The following is a 26,498-nucleotide window of genomic DNA, read 5'->3' on the forward strand; positions in this document are numbered from 1 at the left end:
CGGGGGAAGGGGGATTCTGCTGGGCGGCCGAGCGGAGGCGCGCGCCCGCCCGCTCGCCGGCTCGCCCGCCTGTCCGCGCGCCGCGGCGCTGTGGCTGTCGCCGCCGCTGCTGCTGCTGTGCCGCCGCCGCTGGTGCCGCTGTTGCTGCCGCCGCCGCCGCCGCCGCTGCTGTGCCGCCGCGGCTGCGGGAGGCGGCGCTGGCTGGCGGCTGGGCTCGCTCTAGTCAGCGGGCGAGGGAGCGAGCGAGCGAGTGAGAGAGTGTCTTTTAAAGATGGCCGGAGCGGCGGCGGCGGTGGCCGCCGGAGCAGCCGCCGAAGCAGCCCCAGCCGCGGTGGCCGTGGCGGCCCCGGGTCGGGCCTCGGCGGCGCCGCCTCCGCCGCCCGTGTACTGTGTGTGCCGGCAGCCGTACGACGTGAACCGCTTCATGATCGAGTGCGATATCTGTAAGGACTGGTTCCATGGCAGGTAAATAAACGGACCCCCCCCCCCCGCTCCTGCTGCCGCTCTCCCTCACCCCCCGACCGTGGGGTGCCGGTCCCTGGGTCCCGGGACCGCACGGCCGGCGCTGGGAGCCGGGGGTGACCGCCGCGGCCCGGGCCGGCTGCCGGGAGCCCCGTCTCCCTCCGCCCGCCGGGTCCCGGCCGGCGACGAGGTGGCGACCGGGGTGAAGAGTCACCACAACAAACAGGAACAAAGGGGGCCCGAGAGTGAAGTTGGCAGAGGGGAGGAGTTGGCTCCGGGGACAGCGGCTGGCCGCCCGGGGGCTCGGGGTGGGGTGAGGGGCCCTGCCAGGCGCCCCCCACCCCCACCCCCCGCAGCCGCCGCCGCCCGGGGTGGATGGGGGGGGTTCCCTGCCTTCGGGACGGGCTCGAGGTTTGCCAGAATTGTACGTCTCGAGCTTCCCCCCCCCCGGCCCCCCGTTAAAATAAATGATGATTGTGTTTTCATGGAAACATTTCACCCCTCTGCTTGCGTCGGGGGGCGCGACGTCGTTGTCGCCTCCAATCGAAAGCCCCAGCCTCGGGAAGCCGTGCTCAAGTAAACATAGCAACAGATGAGAAGGCACGGGTTGTCGGCACTTAAAAAAGAACAGGAAGAAGAAGAAGAAGAAAATTCCATCTCGTTAATTGCAAGTTTTCGGCTCTGGGTCTCTCCCCAGGGGGCGGCAGGTTGGGAGGCAGAAATTGGCACCCACTCGGATGCTTCCCGGTCCCCCCGGGGGAGTGGGACAGCTGGGCCTTGGAGATGGGGGGGCGGGGGGAGAAGGAGGAGGGGACGGCTCGGAGTCCCGGACATTTACACTCCCCCCCCCACCCCCCCCCGCCAAACTTTACAAAGAGACTTCACTCGGGCCGACGGACAGAGAGACACTAGGACCGACCCTCGTCCTGCCCCCACCTCCCCGGGGATTTACAGGAATGAACTTTAGTGTCGGGACTTGGAGTCTGGGTCGCGGGGGTGGCAAAGGTCGTTACTAGAAGTGAGTCGCCTCCGTGTTTCTGGCTTTGACGTTTGTGGGAGTCGTGGGGCTGCCAGGCCGCCGACTCGTGTGTTTTGTAATCAAAGTGTGTGGCTAATAAAGGGCGGCGCCACAGCCTCCGGACTCCGGCGTGGGAGGGATTCTCGGGCATTTAAACAAAGAAACTAGTTGCGAATGGGCCACCAAAGTCCTTATTTGGGGGTTCAGGCGCTACCCTGGGAGGACCCTTAGGGGAAGTGGGTTTCCTGGCCTGCATTGGGTCGAATATCTTGTCAAAATCAAGCTCTGGAGTGGTGGCAGATATGGTGGCTGTGATTGTAGGAAATGTCCTTTGATTGACAGCAGGACATTTAAATACCCCCCCATCCTCCTCCTTCCCCCCTCCCCCCTATTTTACAAAAACACCGCACCGGACTAAGTATCTTTGGCGCCCTCCACTGGTTTAGGAAAGGAAAGCTATTAAGTACTGTAATCTTAGTTGAGCATATGTGTCCAGAATTCTGGAGATACCTAAGTGACAGGTCGGTTTTGTTTACTTCAGTAGCTCCCGCGGTAGGAAATCTTGGTATAAACAATCCCAGTAAAAATATCTTCCAGATCTTTAGGGGGACAGTTCCTTAAAGTCTGTAATTTAATATTTGCTTTTCAAGTAGTTTGATGACCTTATGGCAACAGAGAAAATAAACAAAATAAAATTTTAGAGTTGGAAGAGACCCAAAATATTATCTTGTAGTTGACATCGTTGCTGAATTATTTAAATCAGGTGCATTGCTCACTGCTAATGAGTGATATCTGCCCTTTATTTTAAAGGGGTAGAATATTTAATTGAACCACGTCATCTTGTGCATTCAGATATCCTATTTCTTCATTATAACACATCTTTATCCTATAGCTTTGGTTGGAGATAAACTAATTGTATAATTTTGGAACTTGGGCTGCATGTAGTATACAGATATCTTTTAAAGTATGTATAAAATTAAACAATTAAAAGTAATTTTCTGGTACAGTTGGTCACATTTATGCTGTATTTGTTGCTTGTGTTAGATTTAAATGTTAAAAAAGTGGATATAGTTTAAAAAGCAAATTATTTGACCTTTAGATGTGTATATGTGTTTTGGCCTGGTAGAATGTATACTTCTTGAGAGAAGAGTTTTTAAAAACTTTTGCCTTTTTATCCCCAGTTCCTAGCTCAGTCCTTGGTATATAATTGGTGCTTAATAAATATTTGTTGATTTGATTGGTGAAGCAGAGTTGAGTGCAGTTAGATTAGGTTGGAAGCTTTTACAGGGTAATAGCTTATAAGACAGAGGAGTTGGGTAACCAGTCCTAGGGTGGCAGCACTGAAAATAGGAGGAAAAGGAGGAAGCGATATCAGTGATATTAGAATGAATAGATCTTGTCCACTGATTGATTGTGTAGGATGAAGGAAGAACCAAAGTCAGCTCCCAAGGTTTTAAGCCATGGATAACTGGGTCAATGGTGGTGCCATCAATAAAGAGGGACGATAAGTTGGCATAGATTTTTTTTTAATGTGGGGAGATGAGGAATTCCGTTTTTAACATTAAATTAGAGATGCCACTTGAGTGCAGGGCTAGAGATAATAGATTTGGAGAGTCATCTGCATATAGGTGATAATTAAAGCCACAGGAGTCAGTGAGATTACAAGGGGCAGAATGTAGAGATAGGAAAAAGAGGAGCAAGGTCAAAGTCTTGGAAGGTTATCTAAAAGTCTATATTTCTAGTAATGACTAATAAATGAAAAAGCATTAACTACATCCTTCCTATATGCCAAGCACTGTCCTAAGCACAGGAGATACTAATAGAAAATCAAGATAAGTTCTTGACCTCAAGGAGTTTGTTTTCTAATAGGGGCAGACAACCATCTTCTTTAATTTAAGTGGAATACCTCACTTCATGATACTGCAGGTAAATGAGGAGTCCCTGTGCTTACTTATACCACCTCTTCGGGGATAAGGATAAATTTAGTTAACAAGTATTTCCATTTATTTGTCTCTAACTTTAATCAAGTATCAAGGGCAGAACATCAGAAACAGGACTGCCTACAAATCTACCCATGCTTCCCCCCTTTAAAAAACTCTTTGATTAAACCATCCCATCTAAAAATCCTATATCTTTCCTCCTGATTTTATCTACATCCCTTGAGAAAGCTGTCGCCACTAGATGCCTCCACTTTTATTGTTGTTCAGTCATGTTCAACAATTTGTGATTGTTTGCGGTTTTCTTGGCAAAGCTACTGGAGTAGTATGCCCTTTCCTTCTCCAGATCATTTTACAGATGAGGAAACTGGGGCAAACAGGGTTAAGTGACTTGCCCAAGGTCACACAGGAAGTATCTGAGGACAGATTTGAACTGAGGAAGATGAATCTTTCCAACTATAGGTCTGGCACTTGGTCGACTGTGCCGCCAGGATGTTCACCTGCAAGGGAGGGGGGGCGGAAAAGAACTCTTCTCACTTTGCATTAAACTCTTTATGTTCTAGCTTCAAACTTCATTACTCAACTAAAACTGCCCTTTCCATTGATCTTTTGATTGCCAAATTCGATGGCCTCTTCTCAATTCTGATCCTTCTTGACCTCTTTAAAGCATTTGCTGCCATTGTTGATCACCCTCTTTTCCTGGATACTCTTTTTTTAAAAAAAAGTTATTTTAGGGGCAGCTAGGTGGCGCAGTGGATAGAGCACTGGCCCTGGATTCAGGAGGACCTGAGTTCAAATCCTACCTCAGACACTTAACACTTACTAGCTATGTGACCCTGGGCAAGTCACTTAACCCTCATTGCCCCACAAAAAAGTTATTTTATCCTTCAATTAACAAATATTTATTTTCTCTTCCTCCCACTTCCCTCCCCCATTAAAAAAAGAAAAGAAAAAAACAAAACCCTTATAACAAATATGCATAGTCAAGGAAAACAAACCCCTAAATTATTCATGTCCGAAAACATGTATCTTCTGCATCTTGAATCTATCACTACTCTGTCAGGAAGTGAGTCTAGTTGTTCATTGTCAGTCCTCTGGCATCTTGGTTAGCCATTGCATTTGATCAGAGTTCTTAAACCTTTTAAAATTGTTTAACTGTACAATGTTATCATTATATAAATTGAACTGCAGGTTCTTTTCACTTCTCTGTGTATCAGTTCATCATACAAATCTTCTGGATACTCTTTCCTCGCTAGGTTTTTCTGATTTTACTCTCTTATCTTATTGTTTTATCATCAGTCTCCTTGGCTGGTTTTTCAGTGATCTTGCACTCATTAGCCCAGAATGTCATATAAGGCTCTATTTTGGGCCCTCTTCCCCCTCTATACTATCCTGCTTGCTGATCTTTTCAGCTTCCATGAGCTCAGTTGTTTCTGTGCCAATGATTCCAAGATCCAAATATCCATACCTGGTGTTTCCTCCGGGCTCTAGCCCCAGCTTAACAGCCGCCTTTTGGATATCCTGAATTGGATGTCTTGTATGCTTCTCAAACCCAATATGCCCCAACCAGAAATCTTTTCTCTTTCTACTCCCCCTCCCTCCAGCTTTGCTAAGGCTGTTGAGGCCACCAGCAGCTTTTTAAGTCACTAAAGCACTAACCCTCATTGTCATCTTTGACTCTGGCCATTCTAAATATGCAGTACATTGCTGAACCTTGTCACTTTTACCTTCACAGGTGTAATCGTGTGTCTTCCCTTCTTTTCACTGCACAACTGCAGCCCTAATTCAAGTTCTCATGCCCTTTTGCCTGTACTGTTGCCTTCTAACTGGTTATCCTGCCTCAAGTCTTTCCTGTCTAATCCATTCTCTGTTTCTCATACCACCCCTCCCCACCATGAGTGAACTTCAGTGGCTCCCTATTCCCTCCCAGATTACATGTAAGCTCCTTTAGTTTTTAAAGTTCTTCACAACTTTCCCCCTTCCTGCCTTCTAGTTTTCTCATACATGTTCTGTTCCAGCAACACTAGTCACTTGAACATAGCACTGCATCCCATCTGTGCTTTTTACTCACTCTCTCCTACACCTGAAATGCTCTACTTCCTTACCTTTGCCTCTTAGTTTTTCTTTCTTCAAAATTTAGCTCAAATTCTGCCTACTGAATCCAGGTAGCTTTTTGGAGTGTATATAGCTATTAATTCCTTCTTTTCTCAGAGTCTATCAACACTGTATATGTTTGGTATCTACAAAAATATGTTGTCTACATATTATTTGAACCATTAGGATGTAAGCTTCTTGGGGCCAGGTACTTTTATTTTTTCTTCTTTCTTTGTATCCCCAGTTCTGAGCACAATAATTGGTACACAGTAGATGCTTAATAAATGGCTTGCTCACTTGACTAGAATGATTACAGAACTAAAAATCCTCAGAACAGTTTATCAACAAGTATTTATTAAGCACCTTCTGTATGTAAGGTTTATGAGTACATTAGTAGAATTTAAACTATTAGATCTATCCATGGCAGAATGCCTGCTACATAATAAACATTCATAAATACTTGCTGAATTGACTTGCATTCCTTGCTGTATGAGGCTTTGATATCTGATTAAATTATTTCACATTATTGCTACCGTTGGACATTCAGACCAACTTTTCAGTAGTTTATAACATTGCTTTCTACCTTTTGAAAAGGAGATGATCTGTGTTTATTTTAAAATTTCAAAGTATTTTTTAAAATAAAGATTTCTAGTAGCATTCTGAGGAGTTTGCAGTATAAATGTTTTAGGACTTGCTTATAGTAGAAATGCTAAGTGGGCTGAGAGTCTGGAAACATAAGTTTCAGTTCTGGCTCTGTTATTGGCTAATGATTTTAGGTAAAATGCTTCACTTCTTTGGGTGTCAGTTTTCTCACTTATGAAATGAGAGTTTTTCAGTCAGTTAATAATCATTTATTAAGAGCCTACTTACTATGTACCAGGTCTTGTGCCAAGCACTAAAGATACAAAGAAAGGTAAATGAAAGTCTGTCTTTCAAGGGGTTCATAGTCTGATGTTGGAGATACCCTGAAACAACTTCAAAGGAGAGGTTACTAAATGGTGATGGTAGAGGTAGAACCTGGAAAATGCCTATGAGGTGAGAAGAATATTCCAACTTCTTCATCTCTGGAAATGAGGGAGGAAAGGAGGCCCCATACACTGTTATCGTGAGGGAGCTAGGTCTTTGTGAGAACCAAATGATGGAAGGAGTGGGAAAAGAAAAGATTTTAAAGATGAAAAGCAAGTTTGTTACCTATGGAACAAGCGTTCTAGAGAGCACAGTGCAAGGATTTGTCCTCTGTGATATCTAAGGACTCTTTCAGGTCTGTGAAGTCAGATTAATTTTTTTTCTTTGAGAGGTTAGGTCTTCTTTATTCCAAAAACCTTGTATTTTTGTTTTTGTTTCAAATTAAATCAGTTCCCCCCCTCCCCATACCAGTAATAACAGTAGTGGAAACACGGGGGTGGGAGGTGGGAAGTATGAGGGGGAAAATAGAACCTATAGTTAAAAAAAAAAAGCCTTTAGTATGAAATAGGTCAATTAGCTAAGGGACAAATAATAATGGTTAGGTCCCTAGTATTGTCAGCATCTACCTGGACTTCTGGTTATACTTTGTGCATCTGGACTAAATCAGTTTAAATATGATAAAAATTTTCTTAATTTTAGGAGTTAAAGCAGCCTTTTCTTTCCTTTTTACTTTCATGCTAAGTTTGTGACCTGATTCAACCTGAGGAATACCTTTATAAATTACATTAGTTTATTCACATTCGAATTATTTACTTTGAAATGAAATGCATTTTTTTTTTTTTTGGTGAGGCAATCAGGGTTAAGTGACTTGCCCAGGGTCACACAGCTAGTGAGTGTCAAGTGTCTCAGGCCGGATTTGAACTCAGGTACTCCTGACTCCAGGGCCAGTGCTCTATCCACTGTGCCACCTAGCTGCCCCCATGAAATGCATATATTATTCATGTGTCAATGATATTCCTTTAAATATGTTTTACATTGTTAACTTTTATTTTTTTAAGGTTTTTTTTTGTTTGTTTGTTTTTTTGGCAAGGCAGTAAGGGTTGTGACTTGCCCAGGGTCACACAGCTAGTACCAAGTGTCTAAGGTCAGATTTGAACTCAGGTCCTCCTGAATCCAGGGCCTTTATCCATTGTGCCACCTAGCTGTCCCCTACATTGTTAACTTTTTTGTTTTTTTGCAGGCAGTGGGGGTTAAGTGACTTGCCCAGGGTCACACAGCTAGTAAGTGTGAAGTGTCTGAGGCCGGACCCGAACTCAGGTACTCCTGAATCCAGGGCCGGTGCTTTAACCACTGCGCTATCTAGCTGCCCCCATTGTTAACTTTTTAAAAATTTAGTTTTTTGCTAATGGCTACTCATTAGGTAACAGGAAAAACTGCCTCACAGGGTAACAGTGCATTTAGTTTTCTTTTGAACATTTAAATCCTTATCTAGTGATCCTCTACAAAAAGTTATACATGACCCAGGCTTCTCTGTAGAAATGTGAAATAACACTGACCAAGGCAGAGAGAAAATAACAAATACTCACTTTGTACATGTGAATGACAGTTGTTTCCCAGGATTCGTCCTAGAATTTGGAACCAAATGACTTTGTTTTGCAATTACAGGACTAAGAGATGGGAAGGGATCCTGTAGATGATCTGGCCCAAACCCCTCTTTTTGCAGATGAGAAAACTGAGGCCCAAAGAGGTCTTGCTTAAATTTACAGAGATTCTAAGCAGCTGATCGAGGGTCCAAACCCAGGGTTCCTGGCTTCAGATTCAGTTATTTCTGTTGTACTGCACTGTTTTTAGGGACTTGTTATTCCAGCTGTGCTGACTCTTTGCAACTCACAAAATAGTAGTTAGACATTATGCAGCTACTTGGTCTTGTTGATGTCCTTTTCTTGTGATAGTTACTGGTCTGTTTTGTGACTCATTTTGTACCGTATATACCTGCCATAAAAAAGGGATAAGGAAATGATGTGAAGTACCTTTCACTAATTTGTAAGACCCTCTTTGTTGTAACATAAGGCTAAGGATAATAACTGGACCTGGGATTTCACTGGCATAGGAAATTCCTGGTCGAGGAAACCTATACCACTGCAGTTCCTCACCTCCTCCACAACTTTTAGTCTTAGAGACTTGTCGTGGCTTCAAGGCTTGACTATCTGCTCCACCAGTGTTGTCAAACTCAAATAGAAACAGATCAGGCTTCATATTGACTTAGGAAACCACAAATTAACTTTATCTATGTTATACTGTCTTTTTATTTATTTTGTTAAACATTGCTCAATTACATTTTAACCTGATTAGGCAGTACTTAAGGGAATTTTTGGCTGCTGGAGTTTGACACCTCTGTGCTGTACTATGCTTCCTCTTTTGTTTTGTTCCAGTAGACGAAACATACTTCTTTTTCCCTGAGAACAAACATCCTTACCTATATCCCCCTTGTATTTCTTGTTTTCCTCCTTGACTCCTGTTATATACTTCCCGAAAGTAACCTTCCTTTGTCTTCTGTGCACTCAGCTTTCTTCAGTCTTATCACTTTCTCCAGACCATTCACCTTATCTGTCTCTCTTTTTGATATAGCTCCTGATTTTCTCCTAATATCTTCTCGACCTTCTTCCTGGAACCATGTATCATCTCCAGGCTGCAAGTCTCTCTGATTTAAAGGAATATGCTTATGGGTAGGGCACAGGTCACCTTTTTCTTAACTTGTTTCAACACTTGGGGTTATTTTACCATCTGCTCACTGATGTTATAAAAAGTATTTATCCTGGGAAGGTCTCTGGAATTGTGGAGACGAAGGCGTTATAGAAGGATGTGTACACCTCACTGGATGACAAAAAGAACTGGCAAGTTGGGGTAGTGAGTGTTAGCCCTGCAAGTTAGCTTGGCTGAGGTGATGGGCTCACAAAAGCAGGGATAAAGAATAAATAAGTGAGGCCAATGATGAGGGGGAGTTCTTTGAAGGCTTGAATGAGCAATTTAATTAGATTCATTGTTAGCCACTGAAGATTCTTGAGCCTGATAGTGACATGGTGGTAACAAGTTTGTGTAATAATTATATTTTTTAATGTGGTTTTGGTGGGTGGATATGTGTTTGTGTAGATCTGAGTTTCTTTTCCCTCCCAGAGTTGCCTGACACTGTTTTCTTGAATAGTTGGCCTTGTTTTTAGGAAGCTTTTATGTTCTTTGGTGTTGGGAGTAGGGGTGTGTGTGTGTGTGTGTTTTAATTTGGGTCTGCTTTGCCTCTAACTTGTTATTCCCTTTGTCCCTTTCCAATCCCTAGTTAGTTTTGGCTTTCCCCCAGGAAGATCCCAAAGTGCTCAATAATCCTTGGCTGTGGAATAATTTTTGAGCCAATGAAATGTTAGCTCAGTGATTGTTTCTAGGCTAATAAGAGTCATATGTCTCACAGATGGCTATATTCTTATGTAAGAGAAATGCAGTAACACTTCATTTATCCAACATCATTGGGGAATGAGGTGTTCTCCATCAGTACATTTTTCCTGATAACTGAAACCTGCCTCTTCTAAGAATGGAAACTTTTTAATACCATAACTGTTTTTGATGATGGTAAGAGAATAGCTAGAAATGAGCTCATATCTTCATAGTCAGAGGAATTGCATCCAAGGTAATGAAACAATTTGCAGATGTAATTGCAGAACCATCGTTGGTAATCTTTAAGGAATCATGGACAATGAAAGAGTTGCCAGATGGCTAAAAATGAAAATATCCTAATTTTCAAAAGGGGGAGGATGAAATTTTGGATGCAAGAAACTATTGGACAGTAAACTTTACATCTCTGGAAAAACTCTCGAATAAATCATTAAACGAATGGTTTGTGAGTACTTAGAAAAAAGAGGCAATCATTAGTAGCCAGCATGGGTTTCCTAAGAACAAAGTGTGGCACATTAACCTCATTTCCCTTTATGGTAGTGTGACTAGAGATTAGAAGATAGGAGAGTGATGTACAAATATCTTATCTATATTTCATCAAAACTTTTCATATGCCTATAGATAAGATGAAGAAATTGGGTCTGAATAGTAGTAGAATTAAGTGGATTTGTCACACTTGCACATTTGCTAATTAAGCTGTTTTAATCCAAGTTGTTAAAAATACTTGATTAGAAAAGACCCCAAGACCAAGCTCTGTGGCATACCACTACCATTGATAACTTTTCTTTTTTTTTCTTTTTTTGTGAGGCAATTGGGGTTAAGTGACTTGCCCAGGGTCACACAGCTAGTTATGTGTTAAGTGTCTGAGGCAGGATTTGAACTCAGGTCCTCCTGACTCCAGGGCCGGTGCTCTATCCACTGCGCCACCTAGCTGCCCCTCTCTACCATTGATATCAATCCAGTAATTAACACTGTACCCATATGGTCACTAACAGGGGAAATTCCACTTGTGACCTTCAACTATATGTGTGATCTTGCACAAGTCACAACCTCCCTGGGCTTCAATTTTGAATTCATCTCCAAAATGAGGAGATTGGATCAGATGATCTCTGAGGTCACTTCTAGCTATAGATTTATGATAGTTGGATCAGTGGGTGGAAGTTGCAAAGAGGCAGATTTAAGTTTGTCATGAACAATTTTTTAACATCTGTAAATGGCATGAGCTGCCATTGAGAGGTGGCAGGTTCTCCCTTATTGAAGAACTTTAGCCTTCCATCCTTGATGAGGAACAGTTTAAGGAACTGTTGATCCAGGTGGGGAAAGGTTGGGGGAAGACTTGATGGTTTATTCCCTATTGTATATTATAGGCTACAGTTGGGCTCATCTATTCTTTCTTTATTGGTTCTTTGCTCATGCTACTTCCTACCTTCCCTCCACCCCAACATGGATATTCTTTTCTTCAAATTGCACTTATTTGTCAAGGTCCATTTCAGAGTCTTGTCTTATTCAGTAAGGTCTTCCTTAATATCGGTTTATATCTTCTTGGAATTTCTAAAACCTGTACCATATACTCTAGCACTTTATGCATCCTGAATTATCTGTTAATTATCTTATTTGTGTTAGACTTTTCTCTCTACTACATTGTAAAGGCAAGGACTCTGTCTCATTATTTTGGAATCTCTGAAATACCTCTGGCAGATCTGATCACAAAGTAGTGGCTGTTGAATTGATTAGGGCTTGAGGAGGGATAAATCTGAAGAGGGAAAATGTCTTTTTTATAAAAATTTATTTTAAAGTAAAAATTAATTTATTAATTTTTATTAATTATTAATTATTAATAGGTTGGTTTTTTGCTTTTAGAGTATTTTGATTTGATTTGATTTTTTTTTGGTGATACTTTTGTAACAGAAAGAATAGAAAGCCACACTATCTAGTAGTTTAACCTTCTAGTATAATTACATATGTAGGGCACTCAGTAAATATTAGATGATGATATCAGAGATCGCCTGCTTTGTTATTGTTAAGTATGTGATTTTATAATTAGCTTCACCCAGTGGTAATTTGATTACCACAGTCTTAAGTTTATAGTAAATTCTTCTGACTTATGAATTTGAAGATTAATTTTTGAGAGGATTTGATTGAATGAATTGCCCTAATGGACATTTGGACCCATATAGCTTGGGCAGACATTATAGATAGACAGTCATCTGGGTCCAGAATTTAATAGGAAGAAGAGAGCAGACTGCATTGTATTTGTGAACTTGTACAACATTTTTGGTGACCATATGCTTCTTCCTGAAACAAACAAAACCCTTATATTTTTTGACACCAATATTTTTATTTATTTTTAATTAAAATTTTTTTTTTGTGGGACAAAGAGGGTTAAGTGACTTGCCCAGGGTCACACAGCTAGTAAATATCAAGTGTCTGAGGTGGGATTTGAACTCAGGTCCTCCTGAATCCAGGGCTGGTGCTCTATCCACTGCGCCACCTAGCTGCCCCGACACCAATATTTTTATGATGATGCTGTATAGCAGTGAATCATGGACTCTTCCAAAGAATCAAAATTGCAAGTTATCCAAAGAGTTATAGAGAAAAATATGGTAGGTATAAATAGACTGCAGCACGTTACCAGTGGTAACTTGTGTTCAAGAAGTTGCATAAAGGTTAATATCCAAGTGATGTATAATTGAAAAAGAGGTGAGTTGAACAAAGAGCCAGTGTGAGAGAGAACATAGCTCAAACCCATATACTCACTCCATTGATACTGGATATAATGTCAAGAGGATCTAGAGGAAGTCTCCCAGCATTTTAGGTGGATTCCTGTATGGGAGGACATAGACAAGAGTTGAATTGGACAAGAAAAAAAAAAAAGATGATTACATAATCTAGTGAAGTATTGAAGAAGTAAATGAAGGAATTTTAGGGACGATTTTTGTGAAATTGTGGAAAGTTAGAACTACAAAATGCACCTTGCGATACAGAGACAGTAGGTTCAAATCTTGCCACTTGGGCTTTTTACCTGTGTAAAGACCATTGGTCTCAGTTTCCTCATTTGCACAAGGAGTGGGTTGGACTAATGACATCTGAGGTGCTTTTCTGCTCTAGAGGATGATCTGATAAATAACATTTCATTTTCATTAACTAAGTCAATATTTTTCTGAAATCTATCCTGTCACAATAATCTTGTATCACTCCACCTTGCCCTGTGCCTCATTTCTTCTATACTTACTCTTTTATCTTCATTGCAATCTCCAATACCATCACACCTCCGTGCTTTCTTAGGCACTTCTGCTTCCACTTCACTTTGCTCCCTCCCCAAAATTAGTCAGCCCTAGAGTTGACAAATTCAACTCTACTCTTCTACTCTCAAAGTTTTCATCCTTTTGTCCTATTACTTCTCATCTCATGTTAAACTCCAATCATGTATTATTTCCATTATGAACTTTCTTAGGTCCTGCTCACATGTTACTTATTGGAACTGGAGGAAGTCACTTGAGCATGCTGATTGGACACACTCACATTTGTCATCTGATCTTAGTTGTGCCCTCAAAGTTGGAAGGAATCCTTGTGTTTTTCCTTAATTGATTCTCTATTGTTTGTTTTTTTGTTTTTGTTTTTGTTTGTGAGGCAATTGGGGTTAAGTGACTTGCCCAGGGTCACACAGCTAGTAAGTGTTAAGTGAGGCCGGATTTGAGCTCAAGTACTCCTGACTCCAGGGCCGGTGATCTATCCACTGCGCCACCTAGCTGCCCCCAGTCTCTATTTCACTACCCACAGAAGCTATTCCAAAGCTTTTCTCCTTAAATCTATCACACCTTCTTCCTTTTCCTACCTTCTCATGTCTCTTTACTGAGAAAATTGAAGACATTTGCCATAAGTTCCTTCTTCCCTTCCTTTTAGAAAGCTTTTGTGACATCATCCCTCATCCTCTTTTCTGATTAATAATGAAGTGACCCTTTTTTCCTCTATATTGATTCTCATCTTCTCCAGTCTTCGTTACCAGATTATACCCTTCAATCATTTCCCCTCTCTCTGTAATCTTTGATCTCTCCCTATTAATTGGTACCTTTCCTACTGTCTTTACATATGACCAAATCTCCCCCATAGTTAAAAAAAACCACACACAACAAAACTTTACTATATCCTACCATTCTCTTTAGCTATCATCCTATATCTCTTGTCCCTTTCACAGCCAAAGTCATAGAAAAAATTGTCACTTATTTGCTGGCTGTACCTTTCCCCCCGCCTTAACTCTTTTCCATTCTGGCTTCTGACCTCATTAGTAAATTGAAATTATTTTTTCTAGAGTTACTAACCATTTCTTAATCGCTAAATCAAAATTTTTTTTTAAGTTCTTACCCTTCCTCTTACCCTCTCTCCTGCATTTAACATTGTTGAGGGCCCTCTCCACCTGGACTCCCTCCCTTCCACCCGCCGTTCCTCTCTTGTGTGGGACATCACTATCTCCTGGTTCCCCTCCTACTTGTTTGACTGTACCTTCATTTCTTTTGATAGTTCATTGCCCATATCATGTCCTCTAACTGAGTGTTCCGCCAAGGCTCTTTCCTGGGCCCTCTTCTTTTTATATACACAGTCTCTCTTGGTGATCTAATCTATTTACGTGGGTTCAGTTATCATCTCCATGGAGGTGACTCATATGTCTAAATATCCAGCCCCAGTCTTTCTTCTGAGATTAAGTCCAGCATCACAAGCTGCCTTTTGGATGTTTCAGACTAGATGTCCAGGAGGCATCTTAAATTCAGTGTATTCAGAACAACTTAGATGTCCCAAACTCAGCCTTTCCCGCAATTGTCCAATTTCTGTCAAAGGCATCACCGTTCTCCCAGTCTCCCATGTTCATAATCTCTACTCCTCACTAGAGGTTGCTGAATCTTTTGGTTTCTGTCTCAGTGTTTTTCACATCCAGCGCCTTCTCAGTCTTTACACAAGCAATTGAACAAAGTTCAGGACCTTTTATTTCTCATCTCAGCTGTTGCAGTGACCTTCGAGTGGTCTTCTTGCCTCAAGCCTTTCTTCATTCCAGTTCCTTCTCCACATAGCTGGCCACATTGATCTTCCTTAAATGAATATCTGACCATGTTACTCACTAAATTCCACAGGCTCCTTCTTGTCTACTGATTTAAATAGAAAATTTTCTGTTTTGTTTTAAACATTTGTAGGACTGATGCAAAACCATTTTCATCCTACTATTTGTGTTTACTTTGCCTTTTTTTTTTTTTTTTAAAGTTCATTGTACTTATTGAATGCAGCGTCATCCTTAAAGGAATTCCTAAATTCTGGTCCTTCTGGTATTAAAGACATTTATAACCTGACCTCATCCTAATTTTTTTTAACCTCATTATTCTTTTTTTGTTTTGTATTGTTTTAATTTTTGGTGAGGCAATTAGGGTTAAGTGACTTGCCCAGGGTCACACAGCTAGTGTGTTAAGTGTCTGAGGCCAAATTTGAACTCAGGTCCTCCTGAATCCAGGGCTGGTGCTCTATCCATTGTGCTACCTAGCTGCCCCTAACCTCATTATTCTTTATTTCCCTGCTGTCTCTAGTTCTTATGTACAATACTTTGTTTCCTACCTTATTGAATCTCTCATTTCCTTCAAGAAGCAACTCAAGCACCACCTTCTGTATAATATTTGACCTAATACCCCAAACTACCTTGTTTTTATTTTGTATTGATGCAGTATACAGTATGAGAAATTAAATTTGATTCAATAAATAGTTACCTATAGATTTTTGGTCAAATAAGATATTTGTAATTTGTTTAGCACAGTGCCTGGCAAATAGTAGATACTATATAAATGTTTATCCTTTTTCCCTTTACTCTCCCCTGAGATGGGTAATGACATGGTAACATGTCTAGTAATTTTGTTATTTATATGGTTTTGTTGTGTGTCTCTCTGAGTGTCTGTTAGGTGCATATAGTTTTCAAAGTGAAGTATATTCTCTATGTACTTGTATATGTACATGTTTTCACTTTTGATGGATTGTAAGCTCCTTGAGAGGAAGAATTGTTTCATATTTTGTATCTGTATCCCAGTCTCCAAGCATAGTGCTTAATTAACATAGATGATGAATACAGGCTTATTTGTAGATTATTTGCACATCCCTATTGCTAGGTGCTGAGTAAGTACACAAAATATTCTACTTCCAAGGAGCTTGCTAGTCTATTTGGGGAGTTACAATCTAAGATTTGCATCAAACATTTGTGGATATTGTCTGTAGGTGAAGTGCCTTTTGGTTGAATATTTAATGAGAGCTTATAATTTGTTTTGCTCATCTGGTTCAAGTTTTAAAACTGTAGTGGTTACAGTGGACATTTGTTTGACACTTTACTAACCAGTGTTCCTGACTGCACTAGATATACTCTCTAATCTATCCTTCCTACTGCTGTCCGAACAATCTTTCTTTACATAGACCCGATTGTGTTAGTCATTTGCTCAAAAGTCTTCAATGACTTCCCAGTACTTCCTAAATACAGTTCTTTGTTATCCTGTTATCCAGGGACCTCTGCAGTCCAGCACTATCTTTCTTTTCTAGCCTCCCTCATAGCAATGACTTCCATACCCTTTTTGTTCTAGATACATTTGTCTACACTTTGTTTCTGTAGTCAACTTTTCAGCTGAGAAGATTTTAAAAAATCACCTTGCTAAGTCTAAAATTGGGAATGATGGGCCCTAGTTGACCTGCTCAGTATAAGTTAGCCCTGTATATACCAGCTCCAGATGCTAATGCGATCTTTTGCTTCGTTAAGTGGGAAATAGTGTTGAGAACAAGGGAGTTTGTAGTTGTCATTGTACTTTGCTCTAATCAGACTGTATCTGTCATGTCGTGTACTACATTTTGGGAAGCGTGTTGATAAGCCGGAGAGTGGCCAGAGAAGGGCAGCTGATTATGAGGGTGATGAGTCCCAAGATCTTGCCATGTGGAAGATTGAAGGGCCTGGGGGTTTGCAGCCTGGAGAGAAGTAAAGACTTGGAGGGAACTTAACTATTGTATGGTATTTGAAGGATGGTCGTATGAAAGAGAAATTAGATTTTTGTTCTTGGCCAGAGAGGGCAGAATTAGGAGTCAGTAGAATTTGCAAGGAAGAAGATTTTAGCTTGAAGTAAAGAAAAGCTTCTTACAGAGCTATCCAGAAGTGGAATGTATTGTCGTGGGGTGCAATGGGTTCTCTTTCACTAGAAGTCTTCAGGTTAAAGCAGAAAGACCACTTCTAGTAAACAAAAGCCTTGGTCTGATTTGAAGAGAAAAAGTTGTTTTTAGATTGTAAGAGATGGCCTCTGAAGTCCTTTCTAACCTGAGATCCTGTGATTCTGTGAAATTTTATTGATTACAACTGCTATATACCCATAGTTATGATAGGTGAAGACACAAATTATGATAAAATTTGAGTTCAAGCAGTTTACAATTCTAGTCCTTGAGCTAAGACTTGAGATAATAACATCATTTAAAGCTTAGTTTTGATTGTTAAGTGGTAATAAATACACTTCAACAATTAAGTGTCAGAAGTTTGAAGAAAGAAAAAATAATTTATAGCTGGGACAATTGGAGAAAGCTTCACGGGAGGTAACATTTGCATTGGGCCTTGGAGGATGGCATAGTATTTTGGCATATGAATAGGAGAGGGAGAACACATTTTTAGGCAGGATAGATAGCTAACCAAGCCTATTGATAATACTGTTTCAAAAAATTAGCTACCTAGACAGCAAGAAAGAGAATATACATGGGAACAGTGTGCGGGTGGGGGTAGGGAGGTAGAAAGTGTTTTCAAATCCCAAGGCATTCTGGTTAGTCATTAATTCAACTATGTTCTCTTCAAGTGTCAAAAGAATGCCAGCTAAGCAACAATATCTGAAGATTAAGACAATGAAAAGTGCTAAAGTTGTCACTGTCCCACTCACCAAATGGCAGTGAAGCTGTTCTTCTGTAAACAGAGGCTGCTCAACAAAGGTCAGATTGTCACCATGTTAGAAAGGATGCCAAAATGCTGTTCCTTGAAAATCAAAAGATTTTACCTTTTGGGTTAGCAGTTTCAAAACATCTCCCCACCCCCATATATACATATACACACACACACACACACACACACACACACACACACACACACACACACACTCTTTGGGGGGGGGGTGTCAGGGGAAAATGTGATTTTTGTGTTTGAAAGGGCTCCAGAAATCTTTAAAAAGAATCTTACTTTAAACTGAATTATAGTTTTACAGAATTATTTTAAAGAGAAGTACACCTTTATTGCCACACAGTTTTGACTGTAACAGTACTAATTCTTAATTAGTTTTTTCATCGTTTTCATGGGCTTTTCAAAACCTCGTTTGCCCAGTTATCCCTTTAATATGTTTATTTCTCAATTTGGTGTTAACTATTTTTAAAAGACTGCTCCCCCTTTTAAAAACATGCAACAGAATATAAAGAAGCAGAGCCAGAGGTTTTGTTCCAAACAGGTTTTGCCTCTAACAATGCTGCTGCAACAAATATAATTCTTCTTAAGGAAGCATTTCACTTTATTTTTTTAAATGGCTATTGTGTACCTAGTAGGATTATAAAGTGGCAGAGAATTAAGAGGTACAAAGTTTTGCTAAGACAAATCTGGAAGAGTGATGAAGACCAGTGATGTGTTATCAAACAATTAACAACTGACTGAAAAAAATCTATGCATGACATAGTTTTAAGTTTAATTTGCATTATTAACATTTTCTCCATCACTTTCTTAAGTCTAGACAGTCAACAGAACAATAAATCAAACTGATTTGGAAGGATTGTGGGTTTCCAAGGTGTAAACGGTCACATAAAAAGCTATTTGAACTGGCTCCAGCACATCCCTGGATAAGACATACCTAGACAACAAAGTGCTTTGTGAGGTTTGAGGGAGAATTCTGTTGATGGGAAATTAGGGATGGTCACTTTAGAGGACATTGGGGTTCAGATGAGCTTTATATAAACACATTTAGATAAACAAATAAGGAATATTTGATAGGCTTTAACTGATGAATATGTAGTAATTGAGGAAGAAATTGACTTAAGAATCTTCCATAAGGTCTACATTTGATCTTAAATATTTACGTTAAATAAATAGCATAATGTAGTAGTGGAAAGAGTACTAGACTGGAGTCAGGAGACTTGGGTTCAAAAATTCCAGTTATAGCACTTACTAGCTGTGTAACCTTAAAGTCATTTAATTTCTCTGTGCCTTAGGTAACTTGTCTATAAAATTAAAATAATAATACTTTTGCCCACCTATTTTGCACGATTGTTGTGAGGAAAGTACTTTATAAACCTTAAAATGATACAGAAATGTGAGTTATTACTATCTTTTTTGATACTTTAATATCTTAGTTATTACCATTTCTTGAGGAAACTTTTTTTTTAATGAACTCTTAGGAAGTTAATATTCTATCCACTTGGTTTTACTATGAAATTTGTGTCACTTTTTATTCCTTGCATTCTTGTTTTTTCTTTTTTAAAAAGGAGCTGCAATATGAGTAGATTTACAGGTTTTATAACTGCTATTACATTTCTTTGGACATTTAGGAAGATGTTCATCCTCATGTTGAACCATACTATCTGTTGTTGAGTTGACTTTAAGTGTTCATTTTAATTTTATCCTAAGATACTTTTACAAAATTTTATCTTTTATCTTAATATACTTTTTTTTTGAGGGGTAGTGAGGATTAAGTGATTTGCCCAAGGCCACACAGCTAGTGTCAAATGTCTGAGGCTCGACTTGAACTCAGGTTCTCCTGAAGCCAGGGCCAGCGCCTTATCCACTGCGCCACCTAGCTGCCCCCTTATCTTAATATACTTTTTTTTTGTTTGTTTTTTTAGTGAGGCATTTGGGGTTAAGTGACTTGCCCAGGGTCACACAGCTAATAAGTATTAAGTGTCTGAGGCCGGGTTTGAACTCAGGTACTCCTGACTCCAGAGCCGGTGCTCTAGCCACTGCGCCACCTAGCTGCCCCCTTAATATACTTTTACAAAATCATCATCCTCAGAAATATTTTACAAGTCTATTGCAGCATGTGTTAGACCAGAGCTTCTTTAACTTTTTCCATTAGTGACCCCTTTTCACCTGAGAATTTTTATGTGACCCTGGGGGTTATAGATATATAAAGTAAGTATACATAACTTTTTACTGTTGCCAAATTTTTCATGACCTTCATATTCAGTTACATGACCCTGCATAGGGGCGAGATCTTCTAAAATTGATGACAGGGTATCTACTCTTTAATGCACTAGTCTCAGTGCTGGGCATCTGTTCTAAGGATGGATCCCACATATCCCAAAATGTTAATATCTGCACTTTTTGTGGTAGCAAAAAGTTGGAAATAGAGTTTTGGTGTCTATCAACAGGGGATGTTTGAACAAGTTGTGATGTAGGGATGTAATGGAATACTTGTGTACTTTAAGAAATAATATATGAAGAATTCTGAGAAACATGGAAAAATACTTGTATAAACTATTGCAGAATGAAGTAAACAGAACCAAATGATTCCAGTAATGTTAATAAAAAGTATACTGAGAGGCAGCTGAACTCAGTCATTGGAATGACAAATCTTAGTATAGGAAAACAGATAATGAAACATACTTTTTTTCTCTCATTAGAAAATTGAGAGGCCTTAGGATGCTGACTGTTGAATGGACATCAAACGTTTTGCTGAATAGTTAAGAAGAGCTGGGGGTGCTGTGTGTGACATAGAGTGTTCATTGGCTATCTTGCTTTATTAGCTAACTTGGCTAGATTAGTATCTATCATTAGGGACTGTCATCTCCACTAGCATCCCACTTTGATGTCTTATTACAGTATGAAGATAATCCTAACTTCTTGAAAGAAATGCCAGTGGAGCACGGGCTCTGGCTAGATTTGTCAAGTTAAAAAGTTGTAAATATGTGCCTGTCACCGCCTACATGTCTGTTGCCCAACCTTCTTAGATAAGTTTAAGAGGATTATTATTAGATTGGTTACAGTGTAAAGTATTTTTCCACACTGGCCACTTTTGAAAGAGCATCCAAGTCCCACGGGGACATAAGGATTTCAGTTTTTAAAGTATAAGATGGACTCTTAGTAATTTTGTATTTAACCCTCCGTTATACAAAGGAACAACTGAAATTGCATTTCGATTTATTCGACTCCTTTAAAAAAATTGCAGAATTGTAAATTCATTGCTCATTTAGGTATTTCTCTTCCTGATCTTAAAATTGCCATTAGGCAATGACATACTTCTTTTCTTTTAGTATTAAAAATTTTTTATTTTCAATTTGATAACCCAATAGAAAGCTCCTTTTTAATGAAAGAAAGAGGTAGAGTCTGACTTGAGGACTACGAGGGTAAACCAAATGTATAGAAACACTACATGAATTGGTAAACTTATTTTATATTTGTTTTAAAATATCAGTTGAGTTAAACAGAAAGTAGCAAAAACATGTTATTTGCTTCTTTGGACTCTTCTAAACGGTTTTTTCTTCTGTATTTTTCTATTTATTTTAGTGGCAGTCAATTTGCATGTTCTGTTTCTGCTTTAATCTGCATCATTTCATATCTTCCTATATTTTTTTGTGTTCTTTAGACTTGTCATTTGTAATTTCTTACGGTACAATAATATTCCATTTCTTTTATATAAAATTTTGCTGGTTATTGGACATGTTAGATGTTTCTGGTTTTTGTCTTTTATTAGTAATACTGTTTTGAACAATTTTTAAAAAATAAATAACTTTTTGATAATATGGTTAGGGTACAATCCTACTAATGGAATCGCTGGGTCAAAGGTTGTGAAGTTTTAGCTCTTATTGTTAACATAATATTCAACTCAATAATCATGTATAGATTATGGATTAATGTCTATTATGTGCCAGGTACTGTAGTAGTATTGAGATATGAAGACAAAAAATAATTATTGGCATTAATCATTGATTTATAAATTCTCTAGTCTTTATTTTTTCTATAAAGTTTATTTCCACCAATGCATCACTACACCTTAGTTTCTGACTACATTGTTATGATGATTTAAAATGTTAAGCAATTTTCTAGTATATATAATTATATATTTCAGCATTTAAAAATTATCCTAATTAAAAGTGTTAATTGTTATCTATATTGATGCTAATAATCAGTAAGGCAGATTATTTCTGATACTAATGCACTCAAGGAAATAAGTTGCTCAGTTGCTAGTGGTGATTAAAAATTGGGCTTGGACACAGAATTATAGAGCCTTAGAGTTGAATGGGTTATCTAGGCCAACCTTTACATGAATCATGCCTTTATTAAATGATATGAAAATGAGTAGGGTTATGGTATTCTTCTTCTTCTTCTTTTTTTTAGTGAGGCAATTGGGGTTAATTGACTTGACCAGGGTCACACAGCTAGTAAGTGTTAAGTGTCTGAGGCCGGATTTGAACTCAGGTACTCCTGACTCCAGGGCCAGTGCTCTATCCACTGCGCCACCTAGCTGCCACATATGGTATTCTTCTATGCCAGGATAACTTGGCTTAAGCCTGTATGAAAGGTCTGTCTGGCTTCTTTTAATTTTAAATTTTATCAGCTCCCCAAAACTGGACTAATGGGTTCACCATGGTCATGACACCAGAACACAGTTTCTTTGGCTTATCTTTCTTGCCATGAGAATAGTAGGGCCAACATTTCATTGATCTGGCCCAGGTAAGGGCACTTATTTTATTTTTTATTTATACAGTGATTTCAATTATAGTGATTTTGGAGGTATTGTGGCTTAAGACAGAATTACTTGCTCTAAATCACTATTGATTAGAGAAATGAAAATTAAAACAACTCTGATATACCACCTCACACATATCAGATTGGCTAGTATGACAGAAAAGGAAAATGATAAATGTTGGAGAACATGTGGGAAAATTGACATACCAATGCATTGTTGGTGGAGTTGTGAACTGATCAAACCATTCTGGAGAATGATTTGGAACTATGCCCAAAGCGCTATAAAATTGTGCATACCCTTTGGTCCAATGATACCACAACTAGGTTTGTATCCCAAAGAAATAATAAAAAGGGGAAAAGATATACAAAAATAATTATAGCAGCTCTTTTTTGTGGTGGCAAAGAATTGGAAATCTAGGGGATACCCATCAATTGGGGAAGGTCTGAACAAGTTGTGGTATATGAATGTAATGGAATACTATTGTGCTATAAGAAATGATGAGCTGGTAGATTTCAGAGAAACCTGGAAAGACTTACATGAACTGAAGCTGAGTAAAGTGAGCAGAACCAGGAGAATGTCGTACATAGTACCAGCAACATCCGTATGATGATCAACTATGAATGACTTAGCTCTTCCCAGGAATATAGTTCCCAAAACAGTTCCAAAAGATTCATGATGGAAAATGCTCTTCACATCCAGAAAAAGAACTATGGAGTCTGAATGCAGATCAAAGCATACTATTTTCACTTTTTTTGTTGTTTTTTTGTGGTTCTTTCACAACATGACTAATGTGGAAAGATGTTTTCCATGATTGTACATGCATAAACTATATCAGATGCTTGCTGTCTTGGGGAGGGGGTGGGCACGGAGGGAGGGAGACAAATTTGGAACTCAAAATCTTACAACAAATGAATGTTGAAAACTATCTTTGCATGTAATTGGAAAAAATAAAATACTGTTTACAAAAAAATGGGCAGAATTACTTCTGACATTCCTACTAGCTTTTGATAGTGTAGAATTTGTGTTGAGTTGCTCCTGATCCTTTGAAATTTTTCTCCATGTTTGTATAGCAAGTAATTGGGCATGTTCTGTCAGTGTAGCATGTGAGAGAGAGAGTGTGTGTGTGTGTGTGTTTACACAACTAAAATTTTGTTGGAAATTTTAGTTTCATATTTATAAGACTAAACCTTTCAGTACATATTGTTTGGTGCAGTTTTCTTTTTAAGTTATTTTTGATTTTGAATTTTATTTTTTTCTTTCTATCTTAGCTGTGTTAGAGTAGAAGAACATCATGCTGTTGATATTGACCTATATCACTGTCCCAACTGTGCAGTTCTCCATGGATCTTCCTTAAGTAAGTACTAGTTGTGCAAACTAATTTCAATGCAGGAATATGTGATAATACCCCGTTCTCATCAGTTATGCCACTGTCATGTACTACTACAAAAATGTTTTGCAGAAGATAATTAGGAATAAGTTCTAAATATATTATCAAATTGTTTCTAGTTCAGGAAGTTTGTGTTTTAAAGTTATTAATTGTCAAAACAAAGTGAAAATTATGCTCAGATTCTGGTTACTCAATCCAATTATTCAATCATATTACAAATGAAAAATGGTCGCTTTTGAAAGTATCTGTGATAACCTACAGAATATGTAACCAGACTAAAATCCTTTAAACAAACTTTTATTTGGGGGTGCAGCTTTAGATTTTTAGCAGAAAATAAAATATTTAGCTAACATGTTCAATAAAAATGTACTGATAAACACTTCTGAATTATTTAATGTCTTTTTTTGTTTAAGAATTTAGACTATAAAAAAAGAAGAATTTAGACTATAAGATAGACTAGAATTATAATTTTTCATTGTAGTCAAAACCTCTAGAATGGGAATTGTAGACTGCTAGAACTTGAATATGTTTTAGTTCATGGTTTGATTTGAAGATGAATCTGAAGTATTTTTCTGAATATACCAACGTAGAGTATAATTTAGGATCCTTTGCAGTTTTTCAGAAACTCTGTTTTATAGTGTTTGTGATTTTGCTTCATTTAGCTGATATTAACTGAAATTTTTAAAAGGGTAGGACTATTTTATAAACAATTTTTTCTAGGTTATAAAAACCAGGCTTCTGTGGACTAATATTCCTGTGATAATAATGATTAAATATGGGTATTTCGTTAATCTGGGAAATTTACCTACTAGTTATAATGTCTTTTCTGTGGAAATGTATGCAGTCTAAATAGGCGATTTAGAATAAAACTTTTGGGGGCAACTAGGTGGCACAATGGATAGAGCACCAACCCTGGATTCAGGAGGACCTGAGTTAAAATCAGGCCTCAGACTCTCAGGACGGCTTCTTGCCCAGTGATGCAAAGGTTGACCATTTGTTACATAATGACCAGCTTTTGTGGAGTCCTGGTGCTAGTATCATCATGGCCTTGGTAGAGCTAGCTAGATTTCACTTATCTTAGATGATCTGTAATTCTTATTTTCAAGTCATATATTTACTTCAAATGATATGCCTATGACAGTATTACAGCATAAGACAGACATTCCCACTAGCTTCCAGTAGTGGGGGATTGGAAATGAATTACTCCAATCCTGTGTAATGCACCACAGAGTTAACTTAGTAGGTAAGCAGACAAGGAAAGTAAAATGTTGGTGTGTTCTGGCTGGATAGGGAAGGAATGGGAGGACAGGGAAAACTTAAGTTGTAGTCATTTTTATTTTTAAATCTACCCATACTTGAAAAGGCATTGCTGTTGCATACTCCTAAACCATCATGTAGTGCTCAGGAAAACAGAATACTTCTCATCTTACTTCATCTCCATGCCAACTTTGTTCAAAGTGGCTTTCACTCCAGACACTTGTGAGTTGAAGTACTGAGGTATATAGTGGATTTTTATCTCTGCACTAAATGGCTCCAGAATGTAGTGCTTTTAAAATAATAGTTCTTCTTTCTTCTCTCTCTGATATCAGTTATGAATTTGAGCTGCTGTCAACCACCTTGTTGGTTTATTCATTCATTCATTCATTCATTTATTTATTTATTTATTTTGCAGGGCAATGAGGGCAATGAGGGTTAAGTGACTTGCCCAGGGTCACACAGCTAGTGAGTGTCAAGTGTCTGAGGCCGGATTTGAACTCAGGTCCTCCTGAATCCAGGGCCGGTGCTTTACCACTGCGCCATCTAGCTGCCCCTGTTGGTTTATTTTTTAATCACTTATCTTGTGAAACATTTTACAGTTCACCTGTCCTTTGGAGGTTTTGTGACACCTATTTGGTGCTCAGAAATTGTTTTTTTGCTTACTTAAAGGGTTTATTGGGAATATTACAGATAAGTTGGCCTACAAAAAAGTAAAACTGCTTAAATTTGGTTAAATTTGATTATCTACAAAGACAAAAAATTTTCTGATATGTTAGTCTTGGCAATAGTGTCAATATGTTTTCAGCATATGTATTCTCTAATCACTAAGTTAATAATTTTCATACTCTTTGTGCTTTTTGGAGTAGTGTTAAATTAAATAGAAAAACAGCATCATATTGTAGTAAATAGAGAATCAAGACAACCTGTCAAGTTCTGCCTTTGGCATAATGCTTTTGTAACTTCTCATTCTCAGACAGTACTCTAAGATAATCAGTTGGGGAGAAGTTGCAGATCTTCATTGTTAGAGGAGGTTTTGCTCCTTGGTGATCAATTTTACTGAATTTTCTCCCTTTTTTTTTCTTTTTAAAAAATCTTGATTATAAGGGATGCCTTTCTTGGAAGGGGATGGAGAGGGATGCAGGTAGGTCACATACTGGTTCTGGAGGGGGGAAGTCTGAATACTCCTTGCTCTCCATTGTCACTTCTAGACTTTCCTTTTTTCTCCTTTACTCAGTAGCCTTTCTTTTTTTTTAAGTCCATACAATCAGAATTTTCTACCAAGTTAAAATGATGGT

The 26,498-nt window shown here is 38.9% G+C and overlaps 1 protein-coding gene across 2 annotated transcripts in view; it reads left to right on the forward strand.

Moving 5' to 3' along the window:
* The first annotated feature begins 205 nt into the window (after positions 1-205).
* KDM7A (lysine demethylase 7A) overlaps positions 206-26,498 on the forward strand; it is a 93,861-nt gene continuing 67,568 nt past the window's right edge. Inside the window, exons 1-2 of one of the 2 annotated variants that reach the window (XM_043965113.1) lie at positions 206-465; positions 23,828-23,913. In XM_043965113.1, coding sequence (XP_043821048.1) covers positions 272-465; positions 23,828-23,913 — 280 coding nt within the window. In that variant the 5' untranslated portion in view covers positions 206-271. Of the gene's footprint in view, positions 466-1,458; positions 1,481-23,827; positions 23,914-26,498 lie in introns of those variants that run through there. The other variant, XM_043965114.1, reaches the window with a different exon arrangement.

The sequence above is a fragment of the Dromiciops gliroides genome, chromosome 5 (genome assembly GCF_019393635.1).
Source record: "Dromiciops gliroides isolate mDroGli1 chromosome 5, mDroGli1.pri, whole genome shotgun sequence".
NCBI lineage: Eukaryota > Metazoa > Chordata > Mammalia > Microbiotheria > Microbiotheriidae > Dromiciops > Dromiciops gliroides.